Genomic DNA, 16,107 nt, shown 5'->3' on the forward strand with positions numbered 1-16,107 from the left:
GCAGGGATTCTCGGCGCCACCATGGCTCCTCACGGGGCCTGTCTGATAGTAGGCACCGCTCCCATTAGCCAGTGCCTCAAAAGAAGAAAAAGTTGGATGGCTGTTCTCCTCTGGCTAAGCCTCGAGAAGTGCGACCACAGCTGGGCCACTCCTCGGCATCTCCTTTCAGGGCTGTGTCAACTCCTGCCCAGGTGAGGCAGTCGAGTCCGGCCCCACCTTGATCTCAGATGCCTATGCAGCAGCTTCAGCTCCCATCCACGCCGGAAGCGTATCAGGCTACCAGGGATCTCCTCCACCTGATGGCACCGTTCTTGCCTGTCGGGAGGAACGCTCAGCGCCGACGGAGCCCCGTCCTCTGGTGCATTCCAAGGGAAAGCCCGCTGTGGTGTCCAGGCACTCCCCTTCGCCTTGTCCATCTGCACCTACACACTCCGACAGAGAGCGTTCCCGCTCCCTGAGCTCTTGACGTTCGAAGCACCGAGGATCGGCTCCTCTGTGGTCTTCAGTGTCTGAGACCTCAGAGTTGGAGCCCGACTCGTACCGCTCAAGTAGGAGCAGAAGCCGTAGAGCGAGGTCGGGCAGAGACAGAAGGGAGCAGCCGGCGTGGCCTCCGCAGTCGCAGAACCCACCTCAGTGGCCCTTCTGGACTCCCTGGGCTTATCACCAGGGCCAGGGAGGATCTCAGGGCCCACAGTCAGCGATGTCTTCAGTCGCCTTCGCCATTTTTGTGTCGCCTTCAGCCGTGCACCCGCACCAGCACCTACTGTTCCGACGCCTTTCACTCTGGCACCGTCGTTGACTCCGGCACTGTGCTCAGCCCCGACTTCAGCACCGGCCTTTACGACATCGACACACACATCTCTGACGCCTGCACTGTTGTCGACGTCGACCTCGATGCAGGCACCTCTGGCCCTGGTGCCTATGTCGGCACTGGGCCCCCCGACACTGGCAGCTGCTGTGAGTGTGCTGATGCAGCTCCCTCCTGTGAGGTCGATGTCGGCTATGAGGCCTACGTCCCCGGCACTGTCATTGTCACCACCTCCTCTAATGCTGACCTGGGAGTCATGTGACCTGTCCGGAGCAGGCGGTAGGGAGTTTCTGGAACACGCTTCTTACTCCTCGTGTCCAGAAGAGACGTTGCCAGGGTTGTCCATAGCTCCTGCATTAGAGGGCAACAGAGTTCTACAACAGTTACTCCACAGGGCTGCCCAAGGCTTGGGTATCAAGACCGAGGAGGTGGTTGAGGACGCGGATCCCATGGTGGACATCCTAGCACCCTTGGGGCCCTCACGGGTAGCATTACCCCTCATAAAGACGGTGGTGGACACCACCAAAACTCTGTGGCAGACGCTGGCATTTCTGCCACCTACTGCTAAATGCAATGAGCACTGGTATTTTGTCCCCTCCAGAGGCTTTGAGCATTTCTACTCTCATCTGCCTCTGGACTCATTGGTTGTTGATGCGGTTAACCCAGCGGGAGAGACAAGGTTTCCAAGGTCCTTCCCCAAAGAATAGGGATGCTAAACGCCTGGACCTTGCGGGTAGAAAAATTTACTCCATTGGTGAGTTACAACTCCGTATTGCTAACCAGCACGCCATTATGAGCAGGTACTCCTATAATACCTGTGCTTCCATGGCTAATTTTAGCTCATCCCTTCGGCCTTTCAGTCTGAGTTCACCGCCTTGGTGGAAGAAAGGAAATTAGTTTCCCGCGCTTCACTGCAGGCAACCTTAGATGCTGCAGATGCTGCCACAAGAGTCATGGAGACAAGAGTGGCTACGCGACGGGGGGCTTGGTTGCAAGTCTCAGTGTTGCAAGACCTACGAAATTCAGGAGCTTCCGTTTGAGGGTGAGACTCTCAGACAAACGGCTCCACAGCCTAAAAGACTCCTGAGCCACCCTAAGATCCTTGGGCTTGCATACCGCCACCACTCAGCGGAGACACTTCCACCCACAACCTCCTCAAAGGTTCCAGCAGCAGAACCACCAGGACTAGGAGGAGGAGGAACTGGAGCAGTAGGAGAAGACAACATCCCTCCGCTAATCAAGGCCAGCCCAAACCACCCTCTGGCCCTAAACCAGCATTTTGAAGGTGTGATCGAGGATGGCGCACCAGCCCAGAGGCTGGATTTACTCCACCTTACCTTTTCCTCCCGACTATCTCCTTTTTACTGTGCATGGTCCCGTATAACTTCGGACTGCTGAGTGCTTCGCATGGTAGAGAGGGGATACTCCATCCAATTTTGTGCCCTCCCGCCCTTCCACCCCCGTTCCCTGTCCCTCTTCAGGGACCCTTCTCATGAGCAACTTCTCATTCAGGAGGTACAATCGCTCCTAGAGCTGGGGGTTTTGGAGGTGGTTCCATTGAATCACAGGGACAAGGGTTTCTACTCCCGCTATTTCCTAATACCGAAGGCCAAAGGGGGCCTAAGGCCTATCCTGGATCTGTGCAACCTCAACAAGTTTGTGAAGAAACTCGGGTTCCGCATGGTCTCCATCATCCCTTCACTGGATCCAGCAGACTGGTTGCCGCCCTTGGCTTGAAGGATGCGTATTTTCACATAGCAATAGCGCAAAACCACAGAAAGTACCTCAGGTTTGTGGTCAATGGTTCCCATTACCAATTTAATGTTCTCCCTTTCGGCCTGTCAGCAGCACCTCGAGTCTTCACAAAGTGCATGGTAGTCATCGCCACCCTTCTGCGGAAACATCAGGTACAGGTGTTCTATACCTCGATGAGTGGCTGATCAAAGGTCAATCTAGGGCTCAGGTGGAAGCTCAGGTGGCATTCATCAGAGCAACTTTGGAGAATCTGGGCCTCCTCCTGAATGAGGAGAAATAGACTCTTTCCCCTGTCCAGAGGAATAGAGTTCATAGGGGCAATTCTGGACTGAACCCAAGCCAGAGCATGCCTCCCGCAGGTGAGATTCCAGGCCCTCGATGCCATGATCCAGGGACTCAGGCAGTTCCCCACCACCACTGTGAGACATTCTCAGGCTGCGCAGCCATATGGCAGCCTGTACGCACATGGTTCAGCATGCCAGACTCTGGCTTTGACCGCTGCAGGGACAGCTTGGACAGGATCGTGAACCTACCTCGCCCCATCCTTGACTCGCTCCTGGGGTGGACAGATGCACAGCAGGTGTGCTCAGGAGTCCCCTTCCCTGCCCCACAGCCATCCCTGATGCTAGTGATGGACGTGTCAGATTTGGGGTGAGGAGCTCATCTCGGGGACCAAAAGACTCAGGGCCTCTGGTCACAGATGGATCTCCGTCTTCATATCAGTGTCAGGGAGCTCAGGGCGGTATGCCTAGCGTGTCAGTCATTCCACCCGTATCTAGCAGGTCGATGTGTATCGGTCACAATGGACAATACGACCGCGACGTTCTATATCAACAAACGGGGGATGCGTGCTCCTCTCCTCTCATTCACATAGCACCAGCCTGGCCCTGCCAGCATTGATACATATCTCTCCTTGTCTTCTATAAGAGTACACCTGGCTGGAGCCACCTGTGACCCTGCCACTCTTCCTGGACCTTCTCATGCAGGATCACAGGTGGCTCCAGCACCCGAACCTGCAGTCACTGCATCTCACAGCCTGGAGACTCCATCGCTGAATCTGTTCGAGCTCTCCTGTTCAGAACAAGTTAGACAGGTTCTCTTGGGCAGTAGGAAACCCTCCACTAGGGCCACGTACCTGGTCAAGTGGAAGAGATTTTCAATCTGGTCAGCGACTTTCCCCCAGTGCTAGCCTCAGTGCCACAGATGTTGGATGATCTTTTCCACCTAAAGCAGGAAGGTCTCTCCTTGTCTTCTATAAGAGTACACCTGGCTGCCATCTTGGCTTTCCACCTGGGGGCGCAGGGGCGCTCAGTTTTTGCGAACCCCCGGTCAGTCACTTCCTGAAGGGCCTCAACAGGTTGTACCCATACGTCTGCCAACCAATTCCTGCTTGGGACCTTAACTTGGTCCTCTCTAGGCTCATGGGGCATCCCTTTGAGCCTCTAGCAACATGCTTCTTGCTGAACCTCTCCTACAAGGTCGTGTTCCTAGTGGCGATCACTTCAGCCGAGAGGGTGTCTGAACTCAGGGCTCTAACGTCCAAAATGCCCTACGCTGTGTTTAAGGACAAGATTCAGCTCAGGCCCCATCTGGCCTTTCTCCTGAAGGTTGTGTCGCAGTTCCACATCAACCAGGACATTTTCCTCCCGGTTTTCTACCCTGAACCTCATGTGAGTAACAAGGAGCAGAGACTCCACACTCTTTACGTCTATTAAGCGCTGGCCTTTTACATAGAAAGGACCAAACTGTTCAGAAAGTCGGTACAGCTTTTTGTCGCAGTAGCGGACAGGAGGAAGGGCCAGTCTGTTTCGACTCAGCATATTTCATCATGGATTGTGGCATTACCAAGTGCTACTGGCTCAGGTCCCCACCCAGGAAATCTGAAGGGCAGCGATGTCATCATCAATACACACTTTTGCCACACACTATGCAATTATTAGGCAGGCCAGAGATGATACGGCCTTTGGTAGGGCATTACTCCAGTCAGTGGACAGCTTCAACCCCACCTTCTAATTTTGCTTGGGAGTCACCTGATTGGAATCGACATGAACAAGCACTCGAAGAAGAAAAAAAAAAGTTACCTTCTCGTAACTGTTGTTCTTTGAGATGTGTTGTTCATGTCCATTCCAATAGCCACCCTCCTACTCCTCTGTTGGAAAAGCCGGCAAAAAGGAACTGAAGGGGTGGCGGGTCGGCAGGGCTATATTAGGTGCCATGGGGACACAACTCCAGGGGGTGCCCAGGCCGACCCGACGGATGCTGCTAAGGGAAAAATCTTCCGGCCTACATGCATGTGTGCGCTCACACACCTGATTGAAATGGATATGAACACCACATCTCGAAGAACAACAGTTATGAGAAGGTGAGTAACCGTTTTTCTTGTTGGTTGTTATAACCTTAATACATATTCTTCACAACTCAGAGATGGATGTAGGTTTCATTTTTAGAAGGCACACACTATACATTTTTAAAGAGATTTATTTTGAAAACTTTTCAGATTGATTTTCTGATATAGCTGTAAAACTAATGATTGTTTAGTTATTTCATTTACCAAAGGTAATTGAAGCAGATATTTATGAAGTCATTGGGAGGTCAACGATCTCCAATCCAATTGGTTAATCATTAATATTTGGAGGATTTTCTTGCCATGCTGTATTAGGAGGAGAACATAATCAGACAGACATTTACATTGTTTTATTTAAATAAAACAACATTATGTATTCTAGATTTTTTTCTTCAACAGCAAACATATCCTATTTTAACAAAACAAGCATGTGAAATTTTGAATTTAAACATTCAAATTTTTTTAAAATCAGGTTTGTTTTTGTTAAAATTGTTTTTAAAATAGTTAAATTAAATATTAAAAAAAAAATTAAATCGACTGTCAGCCAGGTCAACATGAGAAACTTAAAATATTGGCCTCTGCAGCTAACTCAATCATTTTCACCTTCATTTTCCTGTTTATTCATAATCTAGAAAAGAAAACAAGCTTTCCTGCTTTTTCAGGTCCCAAAGGATTTCCCAATTTGGAATGAATTAGTCCAAAGGAAGAAAATATTCTTTCAATACCGGCAGAAGAAGCTACTGCTGTTAAAAGTGAGATTATCACTTCGACAGTCTCTGAATCCAAGTGCTTAAGTGACTTCCACCAGTTCACTGGTGTGACTTTCTTTAAAACATCATCAGCAAACATATATTTCTTGAATGGTTCACTCTTAGTTCTGAAGTTTATTATAGTTGGCATTATGGAGGGATGATTGCTGGATGTCCATGTCATAGCCAACTCCTCTTCTTCAGCAGTCCTTAAGAAAAGTATGAAATGAAAAAGTTTACCAACTTTAAGATCCTGCATGTTCGGACATGTTCCTTTCATCATCTTCAGTGCTGCTTCCTCCTGAGAAGGAACACTTCTCATGATGTTGTTTCATTCGGACAACCAGGCCTTGCATTTCTTTGTTGCGCTCTTTGCATTTTGCTTGCATGCCTGTCTGACCCACAGGTAGAGGAACTTCATTAAAATATTTCCAAACTGGGTCTCTTTTACGGCCTGCTGGCATTATAGGTTTTCCCTTCTAGTGAGAGAATGGGATGGTAGTTCTCAAATCAATGAAGGCTACACTCAGAAAGCCCTCAAGACTTCTGGAATATGCTGCTCAAATAATTTCCCTTTTGTTTCTACTACCTGTCTCTCTCCCTTCTCACCTTTTATCTTTTTCTTCTCCTCCTTCCCCCTGTCTCCCAATCTTAACAATTCTGTTCATTGAACTTTTGAAACATTGCACTTTTAGAGAGTGGTGAGGGATTGACTCTGTGTACACAAATTTGCAGAAGGACAATAGGGTTGAGGTCTGTTATTTCTCACCTCAATATATTAATTTGTTTATTTAAACCATTTTTGCTGTTAAGAAGCATGTTATCTCTGGAGACACAAAGCCACAGTTTGAGAACTGCAAAACTAAGCATTTCTGATGGTATCTTCTAGACTGAGCACTGAATCCCATTGGATAGATAGAAAGATTAACCTAAATAATCTGTACAGAAGGCCCTGGAGCTCCCTAAGATTGGGTCCCTAATCCATGAACTATTGGAACTCATTTACAAAACTTTTCATAAACATTACATAAATATATTGTCTCATACTATAGAATTAGAATTTATAATCCTTATTCCATGATGAGATATCTTTGAGCTATAATGTATCTGATTTAAATTAAAAAAAAATCAAGCCCTCCTTTTCTGATATGACTTCGGTATGCGATAAGCCATGGCCTTGTTTGAGGATTTGCTTCCCGTGGATGCCAGGAAGGAGTTCTGGCCGATCTTCAATGAGGGCAAGGCTGTGGCCAGAGTGGCCCTGCAAGTAGCCTTGGACATGGTGGACTCCGCGGCATGCACCATGGCCTTGGTCATCTCCATGAGGAAAGCATCCTGGTTCCTTCTCTCAGGCTTGTCGACAGAGGCCCAGCAGTCGATACACAGCCTTCCCTTCAACAGCCAGGCACTGTTTGCTGAGCAGACAGACAATAAATTTCACAGGTTGAAGGGCTCCTGTACTACATTGAAAACCCTAGGGCTCTACATCCCGGGTCTGGCCCGTAAGTGGTTCAAGCCGCAATAGCCAGAGTCAAGGGAGCCAACCCAGGCAGAAGACCGCTCATAAGAAGAGCAGAGGCTACAAACATTGCCAAAGCCATTAACCTCCACACTTTATCCAGTCAGGCGCCTCCCTCAATAGGCAGGGTGGCAAGCGAGTGTTTTGAGGGTGCGCCCCAGGGCAACCTATCAGACTGTACCTTGGATCCATCCTCTCTGTGTTTCTGAAACCACCTTTCTTTTTTCCTCCCTGCATAGACCGCTGGGTCCTCAGCACAGTGGCCCAGGGCTATATCCTCCAGTTTCTTTCTAACACCCACCCACCCACCTTCCCTGTTCCTCTTCAGGGATCCTTCTCACGAAAGTCTCCTCGTGCAGGAGGTGAAGGTCCTGCTGCAGCTGGGAGCGGTGGAGGAAGTTCCTTGCGAGTACAGGAACAAGGAATTCTGTTCCCGGTACTTTCTAATCCCAAAGGCGGTCTAAGATCCATCCTGGACCTGTGAGACCTCAACAAATACCTAAAGAAGTTGAAGTTGCTCATGGTCTCCATCATATCCTCCCTGGATCTGGGAGACTGGCATGCTGCCCTCCACTTGAAGGACGTGTAGTGTCATATAACGATCTTCCAAGGACACAGATGTTTCCTGCGCTTCATGGTGGGATCAGACCACTACCAGTTTGCTGTCCTCCCTTTCTGTCTAGCGACAGCACTAAGGGTGTTTACCAAGTGCATGTTGGTGGTAGCAGCTTACCTCAGGCATCGGGGCATTCAAATATACCTATATCTCGATGACTGATCAAAGGCCGCTCCAGGTCTCAAGTCCAACGGGACATTGCGGTGCTGCAGGTCACGTGCCGGTCCCTGGTCCTGTTGAACGACAAGAAGTCAACATTCTATCCGGTGCAAAGGATAGAATTAATCAGAGCAGGGCTTGACTCCACCTGTGCCAGAGCATTCCTGCCACAGGATTGGTTCCAGACGATGGTGGACCTCATTGCGGGGGGTCTCTGCGTTCCCTCTACCCACAGTCCGGGTATGTCTGCATCTGCTGGGCCACATGGCAGCATGTACGTATGTTGTCCACCATGCAAGGCTGCTGCAAGGGTCACATTCTGAAGTGGCTGGCGACAGTTTATTCGCAGTCCAGAGATCACTTACACAAGGTCGTTACTGTCCCACCAGTGATACTTATCTCCCTGCAATGGTGGACCTACCCCAAGGCTGTTCTGGAAGACGTTTCATTCGACAGCCCGCGCCAGTCGGTCAAACTGATACCAGATGCTTCGGTCATCTGGGGAGTGCATCTAGACAAGTTACAGACCCAAGAGACATGGTCCCCAGAGGAAATGACGTTGCACATAAATGTCAAGGAGCTCAGAGCGGTATGTTTGGCCTGCAGGGTCTTCCCACTGCATCTGTCAGCAAAGTGGTAAGAGTGTTTACGGACAATACGGCCTCAATGCTCTACGTCAACAGACAAGGAGGAGCACAGACTCCATGAACTCCTACCCGCCTCTCTACTGCTTGGGAGTCACCTAATATGGAATGGACATGAGCAAGTACTTGAAGAAGAAAAGACAGTTACGTTTTCCCTTACTGGTGTTCTTCAAGATTGTCATAAACATACAGATAAGGGTAGCATAAAAAATACTTTCAGATTGGGGGCGGGGGGAGAAGGCTTTGTTTTATGCTTTGTGGGTGTTCTCTTGGGAAACAAAGGGAGAGACCATGCAAGTAATCCAGCCCCTACTGAACTGATGCCTCTAATATTACAAAAATAGTAAGTAATAGCAAGGAAATGCTTTAGAGAATCTTTTGTTTTAGTTTGTAAATTTTCCCTATGCTAAGAGGGAGGTATATTCCTGTTTTTTGGTAACTTTAAAGTTTTGCCTAGAGCGAAGTCCTCTGTGTTTTAACTCTTATTACTCTGTAAAGTTACCTTCCATCCTAATTTTACAGAGGTTGTTTTTTACTTTTTTTTCTTATAATAAAAGTTCTGTTTTTAAGAATCTGATTGGGGTTTTAGTGTCCCAGAAACTGAAGGGTCTGGTCTGTGCTCACCTTGGTTACTCTCAAGCCACCCCAGGAAAGGGGGTGAATAGGTTTGGGGGGATATTTGGGGAAAACAGGAACTCCAAGTGGTCCTTTTCCTGAATCTTTGGCTAACTCACTTGATGGTGGCAGCATACTCTCCAAGGACAAGGAAGAATTTGTGCCTTGGCGAAGTTTTTAACCTAAGCTGGTAGAAATAAGCTTAAGGGGTCTTTCATAAGGGTCACCACATCTGTACCCAAAAGTTCAAAGTGGGGAGGGAACCCTGTGTTGCTCATGTCCATTCCATGAGACACCCTCCTTCCCCACTGTCGGAGTTTCCAGCAAGAAGAAAATGAGCTTTGGGGGAGCCGGCGGCACCCCTTATACTGAGGCATGTGCGTGCCACTCCAGAGGGTTCCAGAGCTGGTCCCCTACGAATACCACTGGGGGAAAAGCTTCCAGCACCAGTGCATGTGGCGAGCACGCACATATAATATGGAATGGATGTGAGCAACACATCTTGAACACCAGTTACGGAAATGGTAACTATCTTTTTCCCAAATGCTTTAGACAAACTCACTGGTAAAGATAAAACATTAAAAGAAGTTTATTAATTACAGAAAGATAGATTTAAAGTGATTGTAAGTAGTAGGCATAAAGGTCAGAGATGTTACCTAATACTCATTCTACATCCTCAACTTTATCATTCTTAGTAAGATTTGAATCAAACAGTTTTTCTCACTCCATTGGTTGTTGAAGGCAGGTTACAGTTCTTAATACACAGTCTGAATTCCCTTCTCAGCCTGGGACCAATCTCCCCAGTTCAAAGTCCTTGTCTTCCCAGTGTTCTTGTTGCCTTCAGAGTAGGTGGTCTCATGATTTCAGTGTCTCTTATTTTATACTCTCAATTCATGTTCCTGGAAAAACAATGGCCCAGACGTCCTGGTGGGCTTTGCTGAGTCAGAGTTGAGCAGTCCCTATTGTGTGGTGCTTGCGCAACTGTCTCTTATTGAATTTGTAAATCTCTTGTTTACAATTCCCCTGCTGGTCCATGGTTGGTGATAGTCATTTATCGCCCGCCTGGGTGTGGGTCACCTTCTTTGTTGTCCTTGGAGAGCTGGCTGTGGGCGTCTCCCAGACTCGCAACATATTTCAATAACAGCCATAGAGCAGAATCTCATAACTTCATACACAATAACGATGTACATATTTTAACAGAACAGTGAATTTCAGCAGATCATGATCTTTAATATAATAGCTTACAAGACATGGTTTGGAAGAAATATCACAACCATATACAAATGATGATTATGGAAGTTAAAGGGTGCTACTTTGAGTTACAGCCCCCCTCATGTCACACCCCCAAAGCCTCAGACTCTATCTGGTTTTGAGCTTTGGCGCATATCTGAACTCCGACTTTGGTATCAGGTTGGCTTGTCTTTGGACTCTGACCTCCCAGATTCGACTTCTGTTCTGCCTCTGGCTATGGTTCTGATCCTGGTTTATCTATAGACTCTGATCTTGGTTTTGATCCTGTCCTGCCCCCGGATCTCAATTTCAGGGCCACCCTTGGCCCAGACCCAAACCTGTGCCTCGTCGTGACCCATGCTGCAGCCATTAGGCCTAATTATTGAAGTCAGTGCCTGATAGTATGTGGCTGTATTAAAGTGTATTTTGTTTGAAGGGGCCCAGCTTACCAAACGATCCAGATTGTTCTCTGTGATTGACCTGTCCTCCTCATTATTTACCTCTCCACCAGTGTTTGTATCATCTGCAAATTTTATTAGCAATAATTTTGTTTACTTCCAGATAATTGTTAAAAAATAGCCTACCCCATCACGGGGTCCCTGAGCTTGAGCTCCAGCTTGAGCCCCAAAGGTGTACATCAGAATTTTATAGCCCCGTAGCCCGAGCCCTTCATATGGGTCAGCCGTGGGTGTTTAATTGCAGTATAGACGTACCCTCAGTAATCTTTCCTCTGAAAGGCAGGTGACAGAATCCTGGGGGTCTGTGAACATGTTTGAAGTGCAGTTTTATTGTAAGCTTGTGTCCGATTCTGTTACCTGTTTTTCAAATTGATATTGGAATGGTTATTTCAATGAAATTTGAAATGAGGATGTATCCATGGGGATGGAATATGACCTATAATGTTAGATACAGATCTCTTCTTTTGTATCCCAAGTATTTTGTGAGTAGTGTCCTTCGTTAGATTCAAACTGTTTGCACTCATCTAGTCTGTTACAGTTTAAGCCATGTTTGAAGAAAAATAGAAAATACATAATTAGCTGCCTATAGCAAAGTGAAAAGGTACCATATCAAGTATTTTAAAAATATGCTTCCATTCTAGAGTTCTGGTACCTTTGAAAATGGTGCCTTATTGTATTGTAAATTTTATACATTTCAGTATATGTTCACTGTCATATCAGCACTTGCAGCAGGCCTATTGGTATTGATGCAGATTACTTTGTGCTGGAATGCCTGTGAATCATTATCTGTAAAATATTTATTGGATCAATGATACAAGGTTACTTTCTTCCACTTGCTGTTGCTATATGGCTTGTCCTTTTTCTCATTTTCAGCATTGAATCATCCCTTATGCCATTATTTTCTATTCTTTCCTTCTGAGCAGACTGTTACAGTTAAATGATTTTGTTGCAGTGTCGCTTAAGTTGCTTCAGAATGTGAAGTGGTAGTGAAGTTAACCTTTCCTGAAAGGGGCAAGTGTCAGCACTGCGTAATGTTTGGGAGCATATTGGTCTGCCATATCTTTATTTCTTCAGATACTGTACAATAAAAATTTACCTGTAAAGTATTAGAATCTGCTTCAGACTTTGTAACTGATGTCCTAATTTTGAGAGTCTGCCCTTAAAAAGCTGTAATGACCTTTTTGATTACAAATTGCAGCTATTAAAGTCACAGTTTAAAATATCTTGATAATTGTAGAAAAACTCATGCCACTGGGAAAGATTTCCTTGCTTTGTAAACACAAGGAGTATTTTGTAAGCATTATTTAGTCTTGTGAATTTCATAAAAATGCTCAGTCCTTATGAGTGATGAAGCAAATACTAAAAGCCTCCTTAACCTGCTGGTTTCCTGCAGCAGTTAACAATGTGTTCCTTGTCTTTTACTTAAATCAAAAGATCTTCTTTGCTATGAGACCCTTTCATTCGAGGTTTATTTAAGAGTTGAAACATTTAATTCAAGGTTATCAAATTCAGTGCATAAGGTGATTAGTTTGGTTGTAAGAGCTTCAGTGAGTACATTGTATTGGAAGTCATCTCTAGCCTATTTTTCAAAATATGTAAGTGGAAAATATTGGCATTTATTTCACAACTCTAGTTTGGCTTGTTAGTCTAACTAAACCTAAACTAACTCTAGTGTCACTGACACACTATGGATATGTCTACACTATGAAATTAGGTCGAATTTATAGAAGTTGGTCTTTTAGAAATCGTTTTTATACAGTCGATTGTGTGTGTCCCCACACAAAATGCTCTAAGTGCATCAAGTCGACGGACTGTGTCCACAGTACCAAGGCTATCATCAACTTTCGGAGCGTTGCACTGTGGGTAGCTATCCCACAGTTCTCGCAGTCTCCGCTGCCCATTGGAATTCCAATGCCTGATGGGGCAAAAACAGTGTCACGGGTGGTTCTGGATACATGTCGTCAGGCCCCCTTCTCCCTCCCTCCCTCCGTGAAAGCAACGGCAGACAATCGTTTCGCGCCTTTTTTCCTGGGTTACCTGAGCAGACGCCATACCATGGCAAGCATGGAGCCCACTCAGCTCACTGTCACCGTACGTCTCCTGGGTGCTGGTAGACGTGAGACTGCATTGCAACACAGTGGCAGTTCATTGCCTTTTGGCAGCAGACGGTGCATTACACTTGGTAGCCGTCGTCGTCCGTCGTCGTCGTATTCCTGGTTGCTCTTTTAGCCGACCTCAGTGAGGTCGGTAAGGGGCACCTGGGCAGACATAGGAGTGACTCAGCCAGGTCATTCCCATCTTCTGCCGAGCACCCAGGAGATGACGATGGCTAGCACTCGTACTGCACCGTCTTCTGGCAAGCAGCCAGGAGATGAAGATGGCTAGCAATCATAATGTAGCATCTTCTGCCGAGCACCCAGGAGATGACTATTGCTAGCAGTTGTACTGCACTGTCTGCTGCCAGCCTCAGCTGTAAAAGACAGATGGATCAAAACAAGAAATTGACCCGTTTTGTTTTGTGAAATCAACAGCCTGCTAAATCCAGGGTTTTGAGTTCAGTCCTTGAGGGGGCCATTTTGTGTGACAGTTGTTTGTGTTTCTCCGTGATGCAAAGCCTCCCCTTTTGTTGATTTTAATTCCCTGTAAGCCATGTTGTCAGTTGCCCCAGCAAATCAAAAATATAACAGTGAAACCAACAACTGCTTCTCTTGGCTCCCCTTCCCTTCAAGATGTGTTGCTCACATGCTGGCCAAACAGGAAATGAAATTCAAAAGTTTGCGGGCCTTTTCCTGTCTACCTGGCCAGTGCATCTGAGTTGAGAGTGCTGTCCAGAGCGGTCACAATGGAGCACTCTGGGATAGCTCCCAGAGGCCAATACCATCGAATTGCGTCCACACTATCCCAAATTCAACCTGGCAAGGCCGATTTCAGAACTAATCCCCTCGTCGGAGGTGGAGTAAAGAAATCGATTTAAAGAGCCCTTTAAGTCGAAAAAAAGGGCTTTGTTATGTGGCTTAAATCGAGGTAACGTTGTGTCCAGGCTTAAATCGAGGTAACGCTGCTAAATTCGACCTAAAGTCGTAGCATAGACTAGGTCTATGAAATGAAAACACTTCTTCTGAGAACTTTGGGTTCATTGTTCTAGGAGTAAAATAATCAAATGTCAGTTTGCCTTTTGACAAAGGCATGTATAGGTTTCAAGACAGGAATAGTTCTAACTCAAACCATTTCCCCATATTGCTGATGCCTACAGAACAGTGGCACTTGCCTGCTAGTATATATAATTCAATACGTTGGTGAATATTCAGGACAGGAGTTGATAAGAGCTGGCAACTCAGCACTGACTTATTTTTGAGAGGCTGGGTGCTCTACAAATCAGTAAGAGGAAGATTTTTATCTTTATTGAAATTATTTGGATACATACTGAGCAAAATTACTATTTTTTCTGTTTTGAAATGGGAAATGTACACCATTGATATGTGGATTGAAAGATTGTCCAGAGTTGTTGCTGCTTCTGTCAGGTCAAATGAAATGGTATCTGGCATCCTTTTGTCCTTTAGACATCTCCCTGTCACATTTAAGATCAGGATATGATACAGAAACAGCATTACTCACTCTGACTTCATAATTTCAGTGTACACAGGCCAGATGCGCTAATCAGCTAGATCTTTTAGCAGTCTTAATAATGTCAAACATAAGGTGCTGATGATGTGTTTGTGAGACCTGGCACAGTGGAAGGAATCTGTTTAGAATGGTATCAGAATCGCAAAGCCCAGTCTTATTACCTGTTTTGTTGAACATGTAGGTGAAGGCACTTGGGAAGCTGATAAGGGTTACAGTGTTCTCAACCTCCTGAGTTTCATAGCTCTGTCACCTTTTTATCAGACCAAGATTGAGCCATTGTCTTGTTTTTCCAAGGTCTGGCAAAAATGGGAAACTGAATGACAGTCAGTTTTCCAAGATGGAAATGCTAGTGCTGGCTGCTGGTTAACCTCCAGATAAAATTCAAGTAGCTGGTCACCATCTGTAATGCCCTAATTGCCCAGGAAATCCTGAGGGACATCTCCGTCTCTGAGCTGCCACATAATCTGTATTCAGGTATCAAGTATCAGAGGGGTAGCCGTGTTAGTCTGGATCTGTAAAATCCATCAGACTTTCATCCGAAGAAGTGGGTATTCACCCACGAAAGCTCATGCTGCAAAACGTCTGTTAGTCTATAAGGTGCCACAGGATTCTTTGTTGTATTCAGGTAGAAATCTTAATCTAGCTATTGCAAGTATGATGTTTGTGAGATGGGGTAGGGCATTCTTGGTATCAGGTGCTTGCCTCTGGAATTCACCACTGCCAGAAATTCATCAAATGCTGAGTTTACCTATATTTGGAAAGCCCTGAGAGCTGCACCTCTCGTCAATGGTTTTTTATTTAAAAAAACAAAAGGTCATAGAGTATTAGATCCCAATTAATGGGAAATAGATTTGCCTTAATCTCTGTGACTATAATGCTGTAGTGCTCCTATAATGCTATGATAAGTATTTAAATGATAAATTGAAAAATCAAATAATAAACACTTTTATAACACCGAGTTAAATCTGGGTCAGTGGCCCTTAATGTGTCTAGTTCTGCATTTAAAGTCCAGACCTAAAAATAATTACCTCCCCTGCTGTATGCTTCCACTGTAATCTGTGTGAAATATCAGCTGGATAGAATGGCTATTACTGTTGTGAAGACTTTTTCCCTTTGACGCTGTTTTTTCTCTTTATAGATGACATGGCAGAACTTCTCCTTGGGGAGTCCAAACTAGAACAGTTTTTGAAGGAAAATCCTTTTAAACAGGGCACTAGTCCCTGGGGTCCCCGGCCAAAGCTGACCGAGGTCAGGAAACATCTCACTGCAGCACTTGACAGAGGAAACCTAAAGGTATTCACATAAGTCTGGAGGAGGGGTTAGAAAATTAAGGATATAATTGGAAGTTATTTGAGAAGAAAAGCTTTATGAGAGCTCAGATAATTCTCTGGTTACAGTGTTCTTGTTAAGCAATTTTATTACTTCCAGAATATCTTCAGTATTTTGGGATTTGATCCCTTTAATTTGCTTATGGAATTTTGTTCAGACCATTTTTTCATTCTAATATTGAAAGATAACATTTGAAAGAAAGATGTTGTCCCCAGGGATGCTTAAAAATTCAAAAGAATTTTCAAGATGTCTTGTGA

General features: G+C 45.8%; 1 protein-coding gene across 5 annotated transcripts in view; it reads left to right on the forward strand.

Moving 5' to 3' along the window:
* TTC7B (tetratricopeptide repeat domain 7B) overlaps positions 1-16,107 on the forward strand; it is a 310,511-nt gene that overhangs the window by 18,544 nt on the left and 275,860 nt on the right. For 3 of the 5 annotated variants that reach the window (XM_039537948.1, XM_039537945.1, XM_039537946.1), the window contains exon 2: positions 15,660-15,814. In XM_039537948.1, the coding sequence (XP_039393882.1) occupies positions 15,660-15,814 (155 nt within the window). Of the gene's footprint in view, positions 1-14,815; positions 14,996-15,659; positions 15,815-16,107 lie in introns of those variants that run through there. The other 2 variants (XM_039537947.1, XM_039537949.1) reach the window with 2 other exon arrangements.

The sequence above is a fragment of the Mauremys reevesii genome, linkage group 4 (genome assembly GCF_016161935.1).
Source record: "Mauremys reevesii isolate NIE-2019 linkage group 4, ASM1616193v1, whole genome shotgun sequence".
NCBI classification, from domain to species: Eukaryota; Metazoa; Chordata; order Testudines; family Geoemydidae; genus Mauremys; species Mauremys reevesii.